The sequence below is a fragment of the Mus caroli genome, unplaced genomic scaffold (genome assembly GCF_978045245.1).
Source record: "Mus caroli unplaced genomic scaffold, Mus_caroli_1 scaffold_1, whole genome shotgun sequence".
In the NCBI taxonomy this organism is placed as follows: Eukaryota; Metazoa; Chordata; class Mammalia; order Rodentia; family Muridae; genus Mus; species Mus caroli.
In genome coordinates this window covers 82554128-82578055 of record NW_028227256.1, presented here as the reverse complement: position 1 = coordinate 82578055, position 23928 = coordinate 82554128, and the positions used below count along the sequence as shown (strand labels likewise).

At 40.7% G+C, this 23928-nt stretch overlaps 1 protein-coding gene and 1 non-coding gene across 2 annotated transcripts in view; both read right to left on the bottom strand.

The window, feature by feature from the left end:
• The window catches only part of Psmd1 (proteasome 26S subunit, non-ATPase 1), a 78845-nt gene that overhangs the window by 40923 nt on the left and 13994 nt on the right, over window positions 1-23928 (bottom strand). Inside the window, exons 5-16 of the mRNA XM_021166195.3 lie at window positions 19264-19469; window positions 17745-17888; window positions 16452-16678; window positions 12805-12865; window positions 11643-11771; window positions 9699-9787; window positions 8890-8968; window positions 8253-8426; window positions 6084-6195; window positions 4815-5011; window positions 3401-3496; window positions 1637-1701 (exon numbers count right to left, since the gene is read on the bottom strand). Coding sequence (XP_021021854.1) covers window positions 1637-1701; window positions 3401-3496; window positions 4815-5011; window positions 6084-6195; window positions 8253-8426; window positions 8890-8968; window positions 9699-9787; window positions 11643-11771; window positions 12805-12865; window positions 16452-16678; window positions 17745-17888; window positions 19264-19469 — 1579 coding nt within the window. The remainder of the gene's footprint in view (window positions 1-1636; window positions 1702-3400; window positions 3497-4814; window positions 5012-6083; window positions 6196-8252; window positions 8427-8889; window positions 8969-9698; window positions 9788-11642; window positions 11772-12804; window positions 12866-16451; window positions 16679-17744; window positions 17889-19263; window positions 19470-23928) is intronic.
• Window positions 7571-7692, bottom strand: LOC115032517 (small nucleolar RNA SNORA26). Its single transcript, XR_003838173.1, has one exon. It is a non-coding gene; the product is annotated as a small nucleolar RNA SNORA26 (small nucleolar RNA).

Below are 23928 nucleotides of genomic sequence, written 5' to 3'. Positions count from 1 at the left end.
GGCAAACATATTTTTCTCCTTTCTGATGCTTCAGATCAAACCCAGGGCTTCATGAATGCCAAGAAGGGTGTCCTATAACTGAGCCCCTCCCTAAGTCCCATCCCTAAGGAGACTTGTCAGACATCACACTGATAATATTCAAAACTCTATACTGTACTTTATGCACCAGGAAACATGGACATACAACTGTCTCATTAGTTCTAATCATATAGTTATCAGTAATACTTCCAAATACCCAACATGCTTGATACTGTTCACAGATTTCTATTACCACTCAAAAATATAGGCATGCCTACAAAAATAATTACAGAACCCATAAACTAGCATCACTATTACTTAAACAGAATCCTCAACCTTGCCTATAGCTAATGAGATCATTTTAGCATTTCTAGAATAGTTTACTGATTGAAATATAACATTAATATCAACTACTTAAGAAAAGGGAGCTGGGAGGTGGTGGCACACGCCTTTAATCCCAGCACTTGGGAGGCAGAGGCAGGCGGATTTCTGAGTTCGAGGCCAGCCTGGTCTACAAAGTGAGTTCCAGGACAGCCAGGGCTACACAGAGAAACCCTGTCTCGAAAAACCAAAAAAAAAAAAAGAAAAGAAAAAGAAAAACCAAATCATATACTTGAAAATAAATGTCATACAGGAAAACACATAGGACTTTAGATAAGAGGACACATACTTCTCAAGTGTTAAGGGCAACAAGGAAGTTTGAGAGTAACAGTATTCAAGGACGACAGCTCTGAGAAGCGCATGGCAGAGAAACCTGGATTTATCTATCTCAGACTGTCAGGAATCTAAGGCTCATCATTTAGATCCACAGCAATGGGAACTTTGCTAAGTGCTGTGAAACTTGATAACCTTAGCTTAAAAATATATACACAATATAGACATGGCTCAGTAGGTAAAGGCACTTTAAGGCCAAGCCTGACGACTTGATCTCTGGGAACCTACAAGAGAATTGACTCCTACAAGTTTTTCTCTTGCATCCGCATGTGTGATGTGGTACATATATGTCCACATACATACATACACACACACACACAAACAAACGTGTGTAACAAAACATTGAAAAAGAACACTTACTGGTTTCTAAGTTCCTTTCACCTTTAAAAATACAACTTTGAGAACTTCTTTACGTCTAGCCACTCTAGTAACTGAGCACATTTAACTCTCCTCATCACACAGACTTGGCAACAGGATCACTTGTCCCATGCAGGGTACATACACGCAACCTCGGCTACTTAGGAAGCTGAGGCAGGACAACCACTTGAGCACAGGACCAGCCTGGCTAACACTGCAGCCAGCACAGAACTCATCTGACTCACTCGCACCATCGCAAGGTCACGCTATGAGAAGTTTATTAACAAAAGATGGCTCACAGGTGACACCTACTGCTGAAACCGGAGATTTAGCACATGTAGGAGCCACAGGAAATACAGGGGCAAAAAGTTAAAACAAGCCAAGGAAAACTGAACAGAAAAACGTATTTTACTTCTCAACCCACAACATCGCTCAGACACACAGAACTAACCCTATTGTCCTTGCTCTGAACTTCGACATGGTCAAGTATTTTAGTTTCTATTTAAGAATCCGAAGACGAACAGAATCCACAGTTAGAAATTACTACCTGAACAAAATGAAGCCAAGTGACTCCACTGCTGCTCTTCTGACATCATCGTTGACATCACTTACCTAGGGGAAATTTCGGGTGATTAGAACACACATTTCATTAATAAGCTGATACAAACTCCCCATCATTAAATATAAATTAAGCTTTAATAGTATTTCTTCATTAAGTCTTTTTCCTTACAATGTATATCAAAATATACTATATAACTTAAGTATATACAGTAAATAAACTTAAGAAGTAGTGATACATGTAGGTTTTTAAGAGTCTTTCCTGGGGGCTGGAGAGATGGCTCAGCGTTTGGGAGCACTGACTGCTCTTCCAGAGGTCCTGAGTTCAAATCCCATTAACCACATGGTGGCTCACAACCATCTGTAATGAGATCTGATGCCCTCTTCTGGTGTGTCTGAAGATAGCTACAGTGTGTGTGTGTGTGTGTGTGTGTGTGTATGTATGTATGTGTGTATATATATAATAAATTAAAAAAAAAAAGTTTTCCTGGCACACCGTCAGGTACAGTGTCACTCTTTCTCAATGCTGCCTGCAAAAGAGAACTCTCAGCTCCCTTTCCAGCACCTTATCTGCCTGCATGCCGCCATGCTCCCTGCCATGATGATAATGGACTAGCCCTCTGAAACTGTAAGCCAGCCCCAATTAAATGCTTTCCTTTATAAGAGTTGCTATTGCCATGATGTCTCTTCATAGCAATAGAACCCTAACTAAGACAATGACCATGTACAAAGTCTAATCAATGTGAGACAAGTGTGTCTCTTGAAAGAAGAGGTAAGCATCGATTTCAAACCTTTCTACACTGGAAGTGATGTCATTTTTCCTTTTCCCACTGTGATAGGAATTCTCTAAGTTATATGTGGAATGAAAACTACTTGAACTGGCAACATTCTCAGTAAACTATGAAATCAAAAAGACTGTGAAAAAGCCTGCTGGAAAGCATGGGCATCAGGCTTTCTGTGCAGAAGATCTCTTGAAATAGACCATGTTCCTGTCAGTGGTACTAAAGTTAATTTCACTGGCTAGAAAACGTGGTTTCTTGATATGCCTATCTTAGGATGATCAAATACTCTCACCTGATCTTGTCTCTTACAAACAAGAATGCCCCTTGGGGTAGTTTCAGAAATTACACTTGACTGGTTTTGAAGACTATGCATGCTGACATAGTTCTGTTCTATTTCATTCTAAAAACTGACTGCTGAATTATGGACTTCTGTGTCCAATGAATAAGAATCTGAACTTGAGACCACTGACGATGGTCATACATATATATGTATATATGATGGTCATATATACAATGTACATAACCTATACCTCTTTGTGGTGGTTTGAATAGGTATGCTCCCACAGACTCGTGTGTTTGAATGCTTGGCCCAGAGCAGGTAGCATTCTTAGGAAGTGTGGCCTTGTTGGAGGAAGTGTGCCACTGTGGGAAGTGGGCTTGGGGTTCTCTGATGCTCAAGCTATGCCAGAGTAGTACAGTCTCTCCTTGCTGCCTGCAGATTAAGATGTAGAACTCTAATTCTGAGCTCTGTCTCTAGCACCATGCTGGCCTGTATGCTGCCAAGCTTCCCACCATAAAGACAATGGACTAAACCTCCAAAACTGTAAGCCAGCCCCAATTAAATGTTGTCTTTTGTAAGAGCTGCTGTGGTCATGGTAACCCTTCACGCAATGAAACCCTAACTAAGACATCTCTACTGTCCGACACCTGCAAACTTCCCCTTCCCTCCTGAAAAAGATTAGAGTACTTACAGCAACATGCAGCAGGCGCCGAATGGCTTTGTTGTTACCAGAGCCACAATAAGCCATGGCTACAGTATACATTCCAGATCTTCTAAGAATTGGGTCCTAAGAAAGAATAATTCCCATTATTCCTCAAAAGTGACTGCTGCTGGGCACTGTGAAGCAAGCCTGTAGTCCTAACTTCCTGGAGGCCTGAGTCCAGTTGTTACAGAATAGCCTGGGAAATAGAGTAAACCCCACTCTGAGCACAATCATCTCACTCCAGCCCACCCCAAAGAGCAACAAACCAAAACAGTAACTTACTGAACAATAGACAGGCTCCTTTAATGGAGAAACCATAAACCTTAAAATAAGTCATTTGTTACTGATAATGCTCAAAGTGAATGGGAAAAACGAACCCTCAATAAAGAAGCAATTGTTCTTAATTCCTAACAGTCTCTGCAATTATTTCTATCCTGCCTTATATTTTCTGGGAAGTCAAGTCAAGTTACTATCAATAGAACCAGCTATATGAAATCGACTCCCACTTTGGAAACAAAAAACAAAGAAGACAGGTAATATTTCCATATTCTTTTCTTTTTCTTATTTTTGGTTTTTCAAGACAGGGTTTCTCTGTATAACCCTGGCTGTCCAAGAACTGACTCTGTAAACTAGGCTTCACAGAGATCCCTCTGCCTCTGCCTCCAAAATGCTGGAATTAAAGGTATGAACCATGGTCATATTCTAATTCCCGTTTTCCTTATCTAATTCTTGAATATGGAACAATGAGCGGAAGAAATTCGGAGTCTGATGGCTGAATGAAATAATTAGTAATCCAGCCAATGAACTATAATGTATTAATCACATTACAAAGAAGAGAGTGACTCTGGCTACCCGCTGCATGCAACACCATCACAAAAATAAAAAGTATCAGAAAACCTTTACTCAAGTAAGTACAGAGAATGCCAATGTTTTATGAGAAAAAAGAAAAAAAAAAAACAGTAAGACAAACATTATACCTTATTAAAGGAGTATTAAGCCAGGCAGTGGTAGTACATACCTTTATTCCCAGCACTCGGGAGTTAGAGGCAATCAGATCTCTGTGAGTTTGAGACTAGCCTAGTCTACAGAGCAAGTTCCCAGAAGCCAAGGATACACAGAGAAACCCTGACTCATGCTTAAGGCATGCCTTTAATCCTAGCAACTGGGAGGCAGAGACAGGTGGATCTGTGAGGTGGAGGCCAGCCTGGTCTACATAGCAAGTACCAGGACAGCCAGGTCTGTTACAGAGAAAACTTGTCTCAAAATCTGGAAAACAACCAACCAACCCTAACTTGGGGAGTGCAGGGTGAAGCAGACAACTATTTAAGCATTCAAAAATATTATAAAATATATTATAAAATGTAGGATGCGGGGGGCGGGGGGGAGACAAGTAGAATCTCACCTTGTCACGACAGAGAGACTCAATGAGAGCATCAGCCTCCTCCATCCTCCCGTACATCACTAATGCAATGCCAACTGCCAGACCGCGCAGAATCTTCTCGTGCTGAGTCTCTTGTGCATAGCCAACCATATCCTCAATCGCTTGGGCATTTTTAGAACCTAACATAACCAAACCTAAGGCTAGGCCAGCTGCCTCCCCTGTAGTAAAGAGTAAAATAATGAACAACAGCAATGTGTAGAGTAAAGATATCCAATTGAAAGTGGCACCTATTTGCATCAGTTATCAAAATAACTATTAGCCTTCTGAGAGGAACTAACATTTTTTTTTTAAGATTTATTTCATGTGTAAGTGCTTTGCCTACATGTGTGTATGTGTAATCACAGATATGCCTGGTACTAGCAAAGCCAAAAGAGGATGGTAAATTCCTTACAACTAGAATTATGAGTAGTCGTAAGCCACACCACGTGGGCGTTGGGAACCAAACCCAGGTCTTCTGTAAGAGCAACAAGAGTGTTTAACTACTGAACTATGTCCACAGCCCTTGCCACCCTTAATAAAAGTACTTTTTACTATTATTTATTTATTTAATGTATGTATGTATGTGTGTGTGTCTGTACACGTGCATGTCTAAGAAGGTCAGAGGGAGCTGGATACCCTGGAGCTGGCATTACAGGCAGTTTTGAGCTGCCTAATGTACATGCTGGGAGTTGAAGTCAGGTATAAGAACATGGGCTTTTAACTGCTGAGCCATCTCTCCCCAACAATTTTTAAAAAGAGAGACAGTGTATGTGTCTCATCCATATACAATTTTTCTTTTAAATCTTGACAGTATTCACCATCAATCTTGTAATAAAGTCAAGAGACACTAGGCTAATTAAAAAAATAAAATTATCACTAAGCACCATAGAATATCCTCAGGACACATATAGTCCTGTTTAATAACTTCCTATTTGCACAAGTAACTTCTGTCAGAGCACTCTGTGTACACTCCTTTAGAAAGCCTACATTAAACAAAACAAAGCAAAAAAACCAAGATAAACTCGCTAAATGGAGCAAATTCTGCTCCCTCTTTAACAAGAGAAAACTTTGATTTTAAGGACAACAACTAGCTAGCTTTTCTATCGTGTAATGCCAACTGCAAGACTAGGCAAGAATTTTCTCATCTTGAGTTTTTAGAAAACTCCTTTAAAGGAGACTATAAAAAGGCATGTAAAAACATGACAAGTATATTAATCACAAGGTTTCCTGTTCGCAGGAACAAGGGCTCACCTGTCACAGCATCATCCTGATACAGGTTTGTTTTCAGCAAATCATACACATCCTGACGTGCAGTTCCCATTGCAGCCAAACCAAGGCCCAGGCTGCCTCCATGTCGAACAATCTAGGGCAAAAAGCATTGGCTCTAAAAATCCACAACACAGGACTTAAAATCCAAACTTTAATTCTAAAGAACACATGTGTATGCACATCCACCCCACAACTCCCACCTCACCTAGGCTGGTTTACACTCACTGTGTAGCTAAGGGTGATCTTGAACTGTTTGATCCTACCTCTACTTCAGAGGGTGTCCCAGATAATCAGGAGCCCTGTGGTAACTAGGCAATTTTATTTATGGTATCTGTTGGCATAAACAGTGACTTGAAAAGTATGTGAGAGAAAAGACGATGGTCGGAGTATACCTCCGTTACTTTACATGAGAAAGACTAAACAGTACTAACAGGCAAATGCCAGTAGGATTAGGAAGCCAGGTAGGTGACATCTGCAGATGTCTGTGGGCTTAGGAGGAGGAAGAGGCAGTACAGACGAAGAAGCCAGAATGAAAAGGAGAAAGCACCTAACGTGGTTGTGAAGAGAGAATGGGGTGAGAACACAAGGTTGGCCTTCATGTGAAGGAGGCTTTGGAAGTTGTCCATTTTGAATGTACAGTTCATTCTTATTGATGGCGACACTCCAGATTGCTCTGGGAGTTCTTTTTCCACTGGCTGACCTTGGTGGAACTGTCATTTAAGAAGTTCCCACCTTGCCCTAACTGAAGTGTGGGTGCTACTAAAGCCAGCGCAGTAGGGTGCCCCACCTCTAGAATTGTAATGTCTTCAACTAGAGAAATCAAAACGACAAAAATATTTCAAGTTTGTTCATCCTGACAACAGGTCCTGGGAGAGCTAACCCACATTAGCTTCTGTTTATATTTAATGCATCACTCAGAATTGCCCAGCTTTGAGTAAAAAGCTGGTCATTAACATCTTCATTAATTATATAAGATACTTTTGATGAACTCCTTGCTCCAGTGAGAAGAGGCTTCTATTACTAGTCTTTTGTTGTTTGCTTTGTGTGTGGCCATCCATAAACCATCCAGTAATGGTTTATGCTACTCTGGATGCCCTGAATTTCCTTTAAAATGGTATAGTTAACCAGGTGTAAAGTAAGATCAATACAGTGATAACATTCCATGATATTTAAGTAAGGACACTGCATGGGTTTTTTTTTTGTTTTTTTTTTTTTAATTTACTCATTCATTCATTCATTCATTCATTCACGACAGGGTTTCTCTGAGTAGCCCTGGATATCCTGGAACTCACTCTACAGTCCAGTACTCTGGCCTGGAACTCAGAGATCCCCCAGCCTCTGCCTCATAGGTGCTGGGGTTAAAGGTATTCGCCATCACCACCACACAGCTGAGACCGTTGTGTTTCAGACACTTAAAACTGCCTTGTTTCAGCTGATCTTAAAGGACTAAGAAGCACATTTTTTTTTTTAGCTGTGACTCCAGACAGGATCCAGAGAGGAAGTGTGGAGCCTCTTCTCTGGGTTTGATGGAGAGTTCCTTTACCCTTCTGTGTTAGCCTCTTAAAGTACAGTATCAACCTTAAAAGGGCACAGGAAAGGGTGAAGAAGCACAATTTTAAGAGAGGGGAAATGACTAGTAAGTCTGATGACTCAGTGCTGTGATTCCAGCACTCAGGAGGCTGAGGTGGAGAATGTCTGAGCTGGAAGGCAGCTTGAGCTAAATAGCAAGACACTATTTCAAGAAAACCAAAACTCAAACAAAAGCAGCATCAACACAAACCCCAAAATGACTATTGAAAGGACTGTTTTTGGTTTCCCAAATCCTAAAAAATCTATTCACTGAAATACTGAGCAAATGCATAATTTCCTTGATCAGTGGTTCTCAACCTCCCCAATCCTGCAGCCACTAATACAGATCCTCATGTTGGGGTGACCTCCAACTATAAAACTATTTTCATAGTTTTATACCTCATAACTATATAAATTTAGCTGTTATGAATTATAATGTAAATATCAGATATACAGGATATCTGATATACAACTCCTGCGAAAGAGTCATTTGACTCCCAAAGGGGTCGAGACTCACAGGTTAAGAACCACTGTCCTAGATTCTCAAACAATGGAGATTTGGTTTTTCACCCTAATACTTACATCATTGCTGGCATTCTTGAGCTGATTAAGGAGATAGTCAATTATGTCACCACCATGATTGGCATGAATGAGACCCAATGCATAGAGACCGCCCCCTTCCTGATAGGCTGATCCTGGAGAAGTGTCCTTAGGAAGGTATGTTGCCATTAACTGTAGTGCTTCCTTCTCATGGCCCTGCGAATTTGAGTCACAAAGAGGTAAGAAAAACATAGAGGAAAGCAGCTGCAGCGACTTCTCCAGAGCCCACTTGATGGCTGGGAACAAAACGATCTCATCCACCAGCTCCACCACTCACACAGGAGACTGTAGAGACCCAGTGAGGCCTGGTTAGAAAATATTCTAACTAGATCCATTTTTTACTTTGCTTTACAAATGTTTCCCCAAATTAACTTAGACTACACAGCATTTTAATAAACTGTTAGAAAATGGCTTAGTTCTCACAGGAAGAGGAATTCTACCTTTTACTAAAAAGAAACAGACACTTATTTAGTGCCTTTTTACTTCACTCTTCCCTGTCCCAGGACTGACCTGATCTCACAACATATACGTGTTGATTAATTACAATAACTAATGCTTCTTTGCCCCTCCAGAATGGATTCCTCTGCAATGACCAGTCATAATGAATACAATCTATTACCTTATGGATTACACCCAAGCTGGCAGTTGCAGTAAATTTGGCCCAGTTGGTGGCTCTGGCCAACCATTCCAAGTTATCTCTGTAAAAAAGAAAAGCAACCTGAGCATTATTAATCCCAACTTCCTCCTAGGTAAGCTGTTCCCTTTTCGGAGAAAGAATCTAGTACTCTAGCCCAGACTGGTCTTCAACAGTGAGCCTCCTGCCTTAGCCTCCCAAGCACTGGAGTTTTTTTTTTTTTTTTTTTTTAAAGACAGGGTTTTTCTGTGTAGCACAGGCTGCCCTGGAATTCAATCTGTAGACCAAGTTAGCACTGAACTCAAATCTGACTGCCTCTGCCTCCCAAGTGCCCACAACCACCACCTGGCTCTTCAGAGTCTTAAAATGCAAGATATATAATTCTACTTTCAATAAAAGGAAAAGTATGTATCTTTTTCCTTCAAGTTACCTAAAGAACTAATAAAAGTTATTATAAGTAAACATAAAAACAATATATATTTAATAAGCAAAACATACATAAAATTCAAGACTAGCTGAAAGTACAATAAGAAATACTCTCAGTGCAATCTTGGCTTTAAAGCCATTTAGAGAGTGGTGCTGAATGACGAGAGCCCAGTGGTTAAGGGTAGGTACTGCTCTCACAGAGAACCGAAGCTCAGTTTCCAGCACCCAAGTCAAGGGTTCACAAAGTCCTGGAAATTCAGCTCCTCTTCTGGCCTCCAAATGCAACCATACATACCCTACCCCAGATATACAGGAATATAGACATTTTTAAAAATTGCACCAAGGTAGAATTTTCCAAGCATATTTACCTAAGAAACTGGTCACTGGTAGTACCACAGTGCATGAATGAGTTTGCTATTACAGTTGCTGTATGACATACAGAATTTCGTACTGCATCCTACAAAAACAAATGCAGAGACCTCTTTATCACTGGCAAAGTATTTATACATACATGTGCTCACATACATTCAGAAGCTCTATTCTGCAGCAAAATCAGAAAACTATTGAAATGAGATTTAAAATATGAATCTTGGGCCATCTCTTTATGTAAAGATAAAATAGCTAGTCTGTAAAAGTAAGACAAAGAGTTTTATTTGCAGTATTAACTTAAGATCATGGTCAGACTTATGTTTGTTTTATGGCACAGGTTTCATGTCACCCAAACAGGCCTGAACTTGCTTGAGCTCCCGACACTCTGACGTCAGCTCCAGCCTGTGGAGTCTAGGAGTATCACAACCCAGCTCAGTTACAGATCTGAAGTGTGAATTCACATCTCCTTACTCCCCTCTTTCTAAAGAGTCTAACTATTCAGTTAACTACTCAGACATTTCTATTTCTCCTCAGCATCTTGCCTGATGTCTCCAAGGTGTTGGAGTAACTTAAGTAGCAATGCTATAATTTTTCCCACCTGCACCTCTGACAGTTACCAAATTATATACGCATCAATGTAGGAATGTATTAACAGTACTGGGGATATAACCCAAGGCCTTTTACATTCCAGGCAAGCTCTCTACTCCTGAACTACCTCTGGAGCCCTAATATACTTATGAATTTTTGAATCTGTATCTTTCTGCTATTTGTAATCATGTACTTAAGGTTTCAGAAGGCACTGCATGTATGTGCACAAATCAAACACTGTTTAGTCACTGAATAGGATATGGCTATAAGAAAAGAGCAAATGTCTCCAGGAAGGCATACTGAGTAAGAAAGAAGAAAGATTTTTCAAATGCTATTTATCTTTTTCATATGAAAACATTTTACTCCTAAGAAAAAGTTTATTTAGTGCACTACAAAGAGATCAGTGGGCTAGCAACAATAATGAACTATACCTTGAAAATACCTTGTTGTGTGTGTGAGTGTTCACATGGGAGCATGTGTCACCCCAGGAGCTGACCACCTTGCTTTTTGAGACAGGGTCTCTCACTGGCCTGGTGTTCAACAAACAGGCCATGATGGTTAGCTGGTGAGCTCCAGGGATTCGCCTGACTCCCCAATACCAGTATTACAAACATACATCATGACATCCACCAATTATTTTGTGGATTCTGGGGACTGAACTCATGTCTTTGTGTTTGCAAAACAAGCACTTCACCAGCTGAGCTATTGTTCTGGCCCTTTAGAACTAAAGATGCAATCACACCTGCTCAAAAATTAAAATTTGTTTGGATCAATATCTCAATAAACATAACAACAAAGTCTGAGTCTGCTCAAGACTGATGGTAGAGTGGGAAATACAGTCATATAAACTATATTAATATCTTGACTGTACTATCATGTTCAACTGTTAAGATAAAAATATATTTAAAATGAAAACAAAAAATTTGCCACACTCCTGAACAAGTGACTAGGACAACAGGAACTCAATCCTTGCTACTTCCTTCCTACTAAAGTAGGACCTTTCTCATGCTGGAAAGTCAATGCAGAGACAACTCACACATGCTGAGCAGATGTTCTTACACGGAGGTCAGCCGCACTCATTGTTATTTTTACAAAACCTTTTTTTTGTTTGTTTGTTTGTTTGGTTGGTTGGTTGGGTTTTTTTTTGGTTTTTCGAGACAGGGTTTCTCTGTGTAGTCCTGGCTGTCCTGGAACTCAGAAATTCGCCTGCCTCTGCTTCCCAAGCAGAATTCTGCTGGGATTAAAGGCATGCGCCACCACGCCCAGCTACAAAACCTTAACATCTTCTTGATTATAGGCATAAAACAGAGCCTCAGGAGGTCTAAGAGAATGCTCCATGACAGAACACTTCCTACCTTTGTGTTTTTTAGAATCATGAGGTCTGTGTTATTATTTCGTATTAGGAACTGCAGGTGTAATTCAATAGCCATTTCACCACTTAAAATCTTAATCATTTTCAATGTCTGGTCCTTGGGCTCTGGACTCTAGCAAAACAAAAGGAATAAAAATATTAATATTAATAAAGATCACTATGCCAGTTTTATTTCATCAGTCTTAAACCAATGAAAGCAATCACAGTCACACGCACACACACTTGCACACTCACAACACACAACATACAACATACACTCTCTCATACTTACACACCCTCCCTTTCTCATACTTCAATGACAGGACCTAAAAAATTCAACTATCATTGTTTGGATAAAACACAATATCCTTTATTACAGTTCACTGAAATAGACTACAAGTTCAAGAGAAGAAAACAATTTATATCAAGGAAGCTTTTTAAGCCAAAATTTATTTTATTTTATTTTATTTTTTTAATTTATATATGTCTGTGAGAATGTATGCCATGTGTGTGCAGGTATCAGAAGAAAGCATCAGGTTTCCCAAAGATGAGTTACCGATGGATGGGAGCCTTCTAACATGGGTGACAGGAAACCATCTAAGGTCTCCTGAAAGCAACAGTTTTAACTGCCGAGCTACCTCTCAGGACCCCCTGGTAACTCATATTTACTTTATCTGTGTGGGTGCTTGCCTTTATGGATTGGCTGTGTACCATTTCCATGCCTGGTTCCCAGAAGCCAGAAGGAGGAATAAGATGCCCTGGAACTGGAGTTACAGATAGCTGTGAACCACAATGTAGGTGCTAGAACTAAATCTGGGTCTTCTGGATGAATTTTCATAGAAAATCTGTTTTTATAAAATGACTCTGACATCACAAAACAAAAAAAACCCAAAACTTTAAAAAAAACTAAAGTATATATATTATGTATGTAAAACACTGTGCTGGTCATGGTCCCAACACTTGTCAGGCAGAATTCAAGTCTGATCTAACCGTACTGAATTCCAGCCAGTGCTGCAGAATGACAGCTCCCCCTGTCTCCCCACCCTACCTCAAAATAATGAAGAAAAAGAAGCAGAAGAGGAGGAGGAGGAGGAGGAGAAAGAAGGAAGAGGAAGAAGAATAAAAAGCCCCATGAGAGTCCTTGAGCACACTCTAGGCACACTCACCGCATCTGGTGTCTTCCCGGCCACTGCACTGGCTGTCTTCTCCTCCGTCTCCATGGGGTCACTGAAATGAGGAAAGCCAACCGTCAACACTTCGATAAATCTCTTCTAAATAGAAGTTACAGGCAATTTAGTTATAGCGTAGATCTGAACTATGTCCAAATTATTCTACAAGAAAATAAATTTATTTTGTGGGTATTATTCAATAAGAAATAAGACTCTAGCATCTCTAAGATGGAGGAAGCAGTTACTAAATTTTCCCCTAATAAACTCTTTAAAAAAACAAAAATAAACAAAAATAAATCTAGTTAGCAAAATTCTTGAACAGGGGAAACTAAAACAGGGGAAAACAAATTCTTGTGCATTCCTCAGTCAGGTAGAGCTGGACCACCAGCAGCTAAGAACACAGTGTTCAGTAAACCCTGGGGTCCCTCAAATCTAAAGCTAAGAACACAGTGTTCAGTGAACCCTGGGGTCCCTCAAATCTAAAGCTAAGAACACAGTGTTCAGTGAACCCTGGGATCCCTCAAATCTAAAGCTAAGAACACAGTGTTCAGTAAACCCTGGGACCCCTCAAATCTAAAGCTAAGAACACAGTGTTCAGTGAACCCTGGGACCCCTCAAATCTAAAGCTAAGAACACAGTGTTCAGTGAACCCTGGGACCCCTCAAATCTAAAGCTAAGAACACAGTGTTCAGTAAACCCTGGGATCCCTCAAATCTAAAGCTAAGAACACAGTGTTCAGTAAACCCTGGGGTCCCTCAAATCTAAAGCCAGACAACTGACACTTGCTCCGAGGTCAGAGACAATGCTGGAGAGAAAACACACACTGTTGTTTTGTTTGCTACCTCACAAACACAACACAAGAGAAAGAAAGTTTTAGAGAACATTGAAAATAGAAAAATAAGCTTAAACACGCTACCTCTGTAAAAGTTTAGGAAAGCTAATTTTAGTAAAATAAATCAAAGAAAATTATAATAATAATATACAATATATGAGAAATTTTATTTTAAGTAGTAGACATTTCAGGCATGGTGGCACATGCGTTTAATACTAGCATTAAGGAGGCAGAGACAGGTGGAGCTCTGAGTTTGAGGCCAGTCTGGTCTACACAATGAATTGCAGGCTAGCCAGGATTATAGAGCAAGATTCTTTCCAAAAGGGGGTGGGGGAGGGGGAAGTGGGGGGAGTATTTAAAATCAAAAAAAGAGAATCAGGGCTGGAGAGATGGCTCAGCGGTTAAGAGCACTGATTGCTCTTACAGAGGTCCTGAGTTCAATTCCCAGCAGCCACATGGAGGCTCACAACCATCTGTAATGTGATCTGATGCCCTTTCTGGTGTATCTGAAGACAGCTACAGTGTACTCATAAATAAAATAAATCTATCTTAAAAAGAGAGAGACAGAGACAGAGAGAATATCAGTCTGGGTGAGAACGTAGGTCATTCGATAGTGTTTGCACAGCATGCATGAAGCACTGGGTTCAACCCTTATCACTACAGAGAACTGCACAGTAGCCAATGCGCTTATCCCAGCACTCTGCCAGCCTGGGGAAAGCTCCTGTCTCAAAACAAAACAAATCAGAATTAGAGAAACTCAGAAATTAAAATTTTCAGATGAGGAATTTTCAGATGAGGAAAAAAAAAGTCCAATCATTTCAGAAAAGATTAATTCACAATGAAATGACAGCAGAGAAACATAGAATGACTTTAAAAAGAATTTACGAACAAAGAACAAAATTCAACAAAAAAAATTCTATAAATAAACAAGGGTAAATATAGGGGGAGAGCAGGAAACTAAATGTTATTCCCTCACATCAGGAACAAAGGAGAGTCACTTTCATTCTATTCTACAATACAATGGGAATCCCAGCCAGTGCAGAAAGAAGGGGAAAGAGGAGGTACAGAGAGAAAGGGAGACGTGATCTATTGGCAGATGTTTGTATGACTCCTATAGACAAAGTTTTATAGAAAGGTTGATCTGTTTTTAAATTTTTCTAAAGCTAAAAAGTAAATAAGTACCATGTTCATAGATTATGGGCTGAATATTGCCAGGGTTACAGGTTCAGTATTGTGAGGTTTCAGTGAAGAGATTCAACATAATCCCAGTCAAAATGCCCACAGGCTCACAGAAATGCAACAGATCTATAATAGCCACAAAAAAAAAAAAAAAAAAAAAGAATCAAAGTGGATCTAGGGGTTTGAGATGTATCACAGTGGTAGAGTGTCTGTACAGAATTTACAAGGATCCCAGCAATGGGACAAAAACATCTCATATTATCTGAGTGTAAGACACCATAAGTCTTAGAAATAAAAAAGGTAGTACTCATAAAAAAAGACAAATAGGTCAACAGGAAAGCAAAGTGGGGAGAAAAGATCTTACAAGTGCCTACAGAACAGTCCTTTAGACTTAAGCATTCAATGGCTCCTTCCCCAAAAAACTAAATACTTCATAGTCCTCCCAAAACAACATGGTCAGGCACGTCACAGCAACACTATACTATTCTGGTACCAATCTTCTCTTCAGGGAATTCGCTTCCTATTGCTCTGATCAACACCACCAGCAGCAGCACAACACAACAACAACAACAACAACAAAGGTGGGAGCGGGGTATTACTTGGCCTAAATGTCCCACTCTCAGTCCATCATGAGGGAGTCAGAAAAGGAACTCGTGGCAGGAATCTGGAGGCAGAACTAAAGCCGAGGCCACGGGGGAACACTGTCACTGCCTGGTCCTACAGTTGCTCAGTTTGCTCTTTTATACAACCACTGGCACAGGGTAGCAATGCCCACAGTAGACTGCCCCCCCACCCCGCATCATTAATCAAGTAATTGCCCTACAGACCTGCCTATAGGCAATCTGATGGAAGGAACTTCTTAACCAAGATCCCTTCTTCTCAGATGACTATGTCAAACTGTCTGCTGTGTCAAACTGGCACAGACCCTCATCAGCACACTATGTAAATAGGGCTTATACTGTTTTGTCTAAGGACTAACCCTCCCCGTCAGTCAGTCTAATTGGTCAGCATGCCTGTAAATATAGCTATGGAGCCTTGAAGAATACTTTCAAGACCTAGAATTTTGTTTGAAATTTATGAGGAAGGCATTAACAGTTGAAAGGGAAGAGAGATCTTAATAGGTTTCAAAACTCTTATTGCTAAACAGACAGTTTTGGAAGAAAAAAAAATGCTTGAACAGTCAAGATACAAACAAATTACTCTGCTGGTCTAAACATATATCGATACGAAGGGGAAACTGCATGTTTTGTGGGTCTAAGATATTATTGGTTTTACCACAAGTGCAAAGCTCAGAACATTTCTTTCTAAATATTTAGCCCAGATGAATATGAGACAAATATCTTGGACCACCTATCCCACATATTTTATTATAACTGATTAGTAGCCCCATGCTATCTGACACGCTTTCCTTACCACCCAATCCTTTCTATTTCTTTCTAGAAGGATTCACTTTGGTTGTCCTTACTTTGCATATCGTAGTATAAGACTGGGCAATAACACAAGACCTTATAACCTGTAGAAGCTAATAGTTAACTTGTTTATTCTTAAAATCTACTCTCCATGAATATCCTACTGATTCCCCAGAAGAATACAGATGTGCAGTTAGCTCTGATGCAGAAGAAGATACTGATACCTGTCTTTCTCTGATCCTGGCACAGTCCCTGTATTGGTAGATCCAGGCACAGAAGCAATAGGGGTACCAACAGTTCGAAGATTCTGGATGACAGATGACAAAAACTGCTGGCTAGCACTTTCGTACAAATCAAAACAAATCTGATAGGCCATCAGCAGGTTGTCCTCCTTTACCAGTTTTTCTAAAATATCACTCACAGCCTGAGGATCATCTAAGAAAATTAAGCACTGAAATGGAAATAAAGAACAAGCACATAGTAACTGAAAACTTCATCTGCAAAGGTACTTAGAGCATGACAAATAGTCCCCAGCAAAAAGTGTCTCTAGCCTAGCATTCTATTCAGAACCAACACTAAGTAAATTTTTCCTAAAAAATCACATTTACAGTCCTAATACTGTGCCTGCTGGCTAGCAATATTAGCTGCTGAATCAATTTTCACTTCTTTTTATTGAGACAGGATCTCATCGTGTATCCTTGACTAGCTAACTGGCCTGGAACTTGCTAGGTATGTAGACCAGGCTGGCCTCAAACTCAAACAGATATCTTCCCGGCTCAGCCTCCTGAATGCTGAGAGTAAAGGTGGGCACTAGCACACCCAGCAAGTGTGACTTCTTCTTCCTTTTTTTTTTTTTTTTTTTTTTGGTTTTTTGAGACAGGGTTTCTCTGTGTAGCCCTGGCTGTCCTGGAACTTGCTCTGTAGACCAGGCCAGCCTGAACTGTGAGATCCACCTGCCTTTTTAAAAGACACATTACACATTTACACATTACAATGAATATGAAAAACGCTATGCTCTTAAGCAGTATACAAAAGCATATATAGTATATTAATTGTGTAAAAGTAAATCATGCATAGCTCCAGGCAGTGGAAGCTACAGACACTGAGAAGAGTGTAGTAGATCAAAATGTGCAATAAACTGGGAAAAACATCTACCAATATTTTAGGGAAAGGACTACAGAAAGGGGAAAAAAAAAAAATCAGGCTTTCATACATTTTCTATGCTACTTGAAAATTTTAAGTGGTATCAAAATCAAAAGAGATAAAATGTACCCAGTGTTCAGTTACATTTTAAGTAATGAACCCATAGATTATATCAAACTGAATTAAGAACAAACACAATTATTTTTAAGTGTTGTGAGATTCCATTTATCAGTAGAAGGAACATGCTCCACGTATGCTATCCTCACAGGATGTGGAGAGAGCAGCTGAGTTTACCTGCGCAAAGCGCCCACAGCAACTCAGCTTATGCTGTAGCATGCAGTGGTGTGACAGAGTGAGGAAATCAGAGTGAGTACCTGACAAACATTGATGAAATCAGGCTTTTCCAAGTTCATGTAGATTTTAACCAAGACTCTCAATACTTTATTCCGAAACTGTTTATTCTGCATTAAAGACATGCAGAGTTTGAGGCTGTAAGCTAGCATTCCTGGGACATCATTCTGAAAGACACAATTTAAAGACATATCGTTATCTAGTTACATATGTAGTTATCTAGTTACATATGTAGTTATGTATCAAATTGTTTTAATTCTCCTTCCCCCTTTGTTTGTCTGGTTTTGGTTTTTCGAGACAGGGTTTCTCTGTGTAGCTCTGGCTGTCCTGGAACTCACTTTGTAGACCAGGCTGGCCTCAAACTCAGAAATCCGCCTGCCTCTGCCTCCTGAGTGCTGGGATTAAAGGCATGTGCCACCATGCTCAGCCCCCTTTGTTTTTTAAGTTTTTTCCAGACAGGGTTTCTCAGTGTAGTTCAGGCTGCCCTGAACCCAGAAATTTGCCTGCCTTTGCTTCCCAAGTACTGGGATTAAAGGTATGTGCCATCACTACCTGGCTATGATTTAAACTTAAAACAAACAAAACAAAACAAAACAAAAAACTAAAAAACTAAAAAACTTAAAAAAAAAAAAAAAAAAAAAAAGGTAACCCTGTTTAGAGGTTAGTTTTGTGATGCAAGGTGACATGCAAGGTGTTCTGCCTCTGAGCCTCCGTTCTAGCCTTCCGCTTTCTTGGAGCATCTCATATGTATTCATGAATTCATAGCAGTTTTGGTCACCTGTACAAGATCTGCACAGGCTCAAACCAGTCACCGTTCCAACATGGATGAGGGAGAGGCTCAACAGACTGGAGCTCTAGCTGAGGAGCTATTAGCAACTGATGGATGCTGACGAAGGGAAGCCATTTTTCTGTGGGGGTATGGCCACTGGTGGACTGCCATGCTCAGTGGGAGAACCCTAGACCCATGCACATTCAGGAAGCACTAATTAGATTCCGTAAGTTATAAAGAAAGACAGGCTGGTGGAGGGACGCATTACTAAGACTGACCAAAGTTCATCCTCAAGATTCACGTGGAGGAAGGAAAGAACCCGCTCCAATTGTCTTCTGATTCCTATGCGTGCACTGTGGCACATGTGTGCTCCCTCTACACACAAATAAAGGGCAATGAAAGAAAAAAAGAGGTCACGAGGTGGGCCACGATGGGAATGTCTAGCAGTGTGAAGAGGGATGTGGAAGTGGAAATGATCTAGAGACACTGAATCCGTGTATGAGAGTGTCAGAGAATCAATTAAAAGTATTCTAAAAAAATCTGAGTGACGGTGGCATGAGCCTTTAATCCCAGCATTCAGGAGGTACAGACAAGTGGATCTCTCGAGGCCAGTCTGGTCTATAGAGGGAGTTCCAGCACAGCCAGGGCCACGCAGAGGAACCCTGTCTCAAACCAAAAAACCAAAAAACCAAAACCAAGAGTTTGCTCTTGAACACTCTGTTCCGTTGATTTCCCCATCAATCCCAACCTGTGAAATGACATAATCTACTTACAGATTCCAGTATAGTCTTCTCAAAGACATCGAGTCTCCTGGTCTCCAGAGCAATGCCAATCGCTTGCTTATACTTGTGATCATCGAGACATCGCTGGAACATTTTATTCACGATGCCTTCCAATCTCTGGTCAATTGGCTTTTTTTCTCCTTCAGGCAAATCTGCATTTTCCACACACTGTTTGGTATAATGATCAATGCATTTTGCTATGGAGAAAATACAATAATTATTTTGTAAATTGGTCTAAACTACTAGAAAAGGACAAAGTCTACATTTATGATCCTGAACACTAGAAATAAGTACAAAGTAGTAAGTACACATTAAAATGCTAGAACGTTCAATTAAGTAATTTTTATGGCAGTTACAACAAAGGAGTACACATCAACACCAACAATGCTGATATTATTCCAAACATGACTAATTATTTTGATCAAAATTATATTAATCAATTTGATTAATTCAAAAGAGTTGGCTACAAATAGTTGCTGTCACTTTAAAAAAAATACATACTTTAAAATATTAAACAGAATATTTTAAAAAGCCTGTAACAGCAACTACCACAAAGAATGTAATATACTTCACATCTGAAATCAGGTATTGTGAGATGAAGAGCTGTTAGTAAATCATCTTTGGGAATAATGGAGCCACAGGCTCAGAAAGAAACTCCAGAGAATGCAAATACTTTTTAAGCAACAGCAGCAAATCAGGGGAAATCTTAGCATGATGTGATGGTTTGTATATTCTTGGACCAGGGAGTGGCACCATTTGGAGGTGTGACCTGGTTGGAGTAGGTGTGTCACTGTGGGTGTGGGCTTAAGACTCTCACCCCAGTTGCCTGGAAGCCAGTCTTCCACTAGCAGCCTCTGGATGAAGTTGTAGAACTCTCAGCTCTGCCTGCACCATGACAGCCTGGATGCTACCATGCTCCCACCTTGATGATAATGGACTGAACCTCTGAACCTGTAAGCCAGCCCCAATTAAATGTTGGGTTTTTTTTAAGACTTGCCTTGGTCATGGTGTCTGTTCACGGCAGTAAAACCCTAAGACAGAAGTTGGTACCAGCAGTGGGGTATTCCTGTGACAACCTGACCATGTTTTGGAGAGGACTGTGAAGGACTTTGGAACTTTGGGCTAGAAGACCCATTCGGTGTTAAGAGCTCTGTCAGATGTTATGTAGGAGCTTGGACGATAATGTTGAGAACAGTGCAGAAGTTGGAGGCCTGGCTTGTGAAATTTCAGAGGGAAAATTAAAGTCTCTTTTCAGGGCCATTGCTATTTTGGAGTTGGATTATTCTGTGGTTCTGGTTAGCTGGGGCTGAAGAATCAGTTGTGATTAACAAGATACCAGAACCACCAAAGCAAAACCTTTGCATTACTGGGACTATTGATGCTGGTTAGCTGGAGCTAAGAAATTAGCGGTGATTAAGAAGAGACCAGCATCGTTGAGGTGACATCTTCTGGGAAGTGTTTTCTGAAAACACAAAGAGGCTGTGTTCCAGAGATAGCCAAGGTTGTACTCCTGCTGCAGCAGGACTTGGTAATGTATAAGGGTCACCCAGGTGGTACTGGTTTTGAAGGCATGAAGGGATCATGCAAAGTAGTTGAGGTTTGGCACTGTGAGAGGGCATGGAAGGCCATTGGTGAAGGTGCAGCCTCAGTTGCAATTGATGGCCCAGGACTGAAGGGGTCATGCAAAGGAGTTGAGGCTTGGCACCATGAAGAAAGCATATGAGAGGCTTTTGTTGAAGCCAAGTTACATTGGAAGATAGCAGCATTTTGGAGATGCCAGTACCATGAGATGACCACCAAGAACAGCAGCAGCAGTGGAGTATAGGCAGCTGCCTAAAAGAAAACGTGTATACTACAAAGGGCATGGCTGAAGAAGTGACCCAAGCCCTTGGAGGAGCCCAGAAGATTGTGAGTTGGATCCCAGATACCGGACGGTTAGAGATTGATTTTGGGTTTTGATTGTGACTGTGCCCTGATATTTTTCCCTCTTGAAGGAAGTTTTTTAGTGAAGCTGGCAGTTAACAGACTTTGAATTTTAAAAGATGCTGGATACTTTAAAAGGATTGAACTTTTAATATGTAAAGACTGTGGGACTTTTAAAGTTATTTAAGATCTTGGGGATGAATAAGAACTAAGGGTTGAGGCTTACTAGTGATGTATTTGTGTGTCACGTTGACAAGGGATCAATTGTACTGGCTAGTTTTGTGTCAACTTGACACAGCTGGAGTTATCACAGAGAAAGGAGCTTCAGTTGAGGAAATGCCTCCATGAGATCCAACTGTAAAGCATTTTCTCAATTAGTGATCAAGGGGGAAAGGCCCCTTGTGGTTGGGACCATCTCTGGGCTGGTAGTCTTGGGTTCTATAAGAGAACAGGCTGAGCAAGCCAGGGGAAGCAAGCCAGTAAAGAACATTCCTCTGGGGGCTGGTGAGATGGCTCAGTGGGTAAGAGCACCCGACTGCTCTTCCGAAGGTCCAGAGTTCTAATCCCAGCAACCACATGGTGGCTCACAACCATCCGTAACGAGATCTGGCGCCCTCTTCTGGAGTGTCTGAAGACAGCTACAGTGTACTTACATGTAATAAATAAATAAATCTTTAAAAAAAAAAAAAAAGAACATTCCTCCATGGCCTCTGCATCAGCTCCTGCTTCCTGACCTGCTTGAGTCCCAGTCCTGACTTCCTTTGGTGATGAACAGCAGGAAGTATAAGCTGAATAAACCCTTTCCTCCCCAACTTGCTTTTAGGTCATGATGTTTGTGCAGGAATAGAAACCCTGTCTAAGACACATGATATGGAACCTATATCCCCCTGGACTGCCTGAAAGTTCATGCAGGAGCAAAGATGCTCAACTGGACTTCCGCATTTCATGGCTAGTGTGGATGGAGACGGCAGAGACATACTGAAGGGTACCAATAATACACTGGATGAGAAACACGTGTACAAGTCAGTTATATTTTTTGTAATCATGTCTTAAGCATTCTAGATAAAGGCAAAAACGATATTTCCTCAAGCTGCCTTATACGTCCCTGAAGGGTGACAACCCACACTAGTAATCCCCTCTTTTCATAGGTTTGTCAGCTCAAAAAGAAGTAAGGTCAAGATTAATTAGCTGCAAACCTTGGCAAACAGAAAGAACTACAAAGAATTGTTAGCCCACTAGATGACCCATGCTAAGAGTCTCTGCATGGGGGACTAGCAATGGACTTTTATAAACTGAGTACACCATGTCTAGTGCTCACCTAGGTAGAACCATGAAAGTTTAGGTCAGTTGATGAGAATAAAGTAGTAATCCCAAAACAGCCATTGAGCACTGTGCTTGTAGAAAATGTTGATCAGACTAAAGATCTCTGAAGGAAAATAACAAACTTTATCCTTTTAAAGGTCTAGGCAAATAACGCAACTAGCCCCTTAATTAGCAATGCAGATATCTGCACTTCTAAGACAGCCAGGGAGACACAGAGAAACCCTGTCTCAAAAAACCATTTCATTATAGGTGGATAATCTCAAGCCTTTGTTACAGTAACAGACTACCACACCAATATTTCTAAAATCAACAAATGAGCCAGACATGGTGACATACTACAATCCCAGTACTGGAGAGGTGGAGGCAGGAGGATCAAAAGTTTAACAGCCTGGGCTATAGAGAAATATAATATTCTAGGCTGTACTGGGCTACATAAATAGCAAAATCCATCTTAATAAACAAACAAAAAATAACAATAAGAGTTTTAGAGTCAATCTAGGCTTTAATTCCTTACTGTTTTATTTAATAGTCGTGCATCTTTTCATCTTAAAACCTTCGTTTTCTCATTTGTGCAACAAGGCTAGCGATCCTCACAGGTGAGTTGTGGAACAAATCTAGACTATGAAGAATGACTGCATGGCATGAAGAACAAACACTTCCAATGCTAGCAGCAACTATGGAAGATGATTGTGGTAGATGCCTATAGTAATCTCAGCACTTAGGAGCCACAGGCAAAAGAATTCTAGGTCCAGGATCAACCTTCGACAGGCAACTATAAAAATTAGCAATCTAAGCCGGGCGTGGTGGCGCACGCCTTTAATCCCAGCACTCGGGAGGCAGAGGCAGGCGGATTTCTGAGTTCGAAGACAGCCTGGTCTACAAAGTGAGCTCCAGGACAGCCAGGGCTATACAGAGAAACCCTGTCTTGAAAAACCAAAAAAAAAAAAAAAAAATTAGCAATCTTTTTTTTTTAATTTTTAATATTTTTATTACATATTTTCCTCAGTTACATTTCCAATGCTATCCCAAAAGTCCCCCATAGCGCCCCCCACTTCCCTACCCACCCATTCCCATTCTTTTGGCCCTGGCATTCCCCTATATTGGGGCATATAAAGTTTGCAAGTCCAATGGGCCTCTCTATCCAATGATGGCCGACTAGGCCATCTTTCGATACATATGCAGCTAGAGACAAGAGCTCCGGGGTTCTGGTTAGTACATCATGTTGTTCCGACAATAGGGTTGCAGATCCCTTTAGCTCCTTGGGTACTTTCTCTAGCTTCTCCATTGGGAGCCCTGTGATCCATCCAATAGCTGACTGTGAACATCCACTCCTGTGTTTGCTAGGCCCCGGCATCGTCTCACAAGAGACAGCTATATTTATTTGGGTCCTTTCAGCAAAATCTTGCTAGT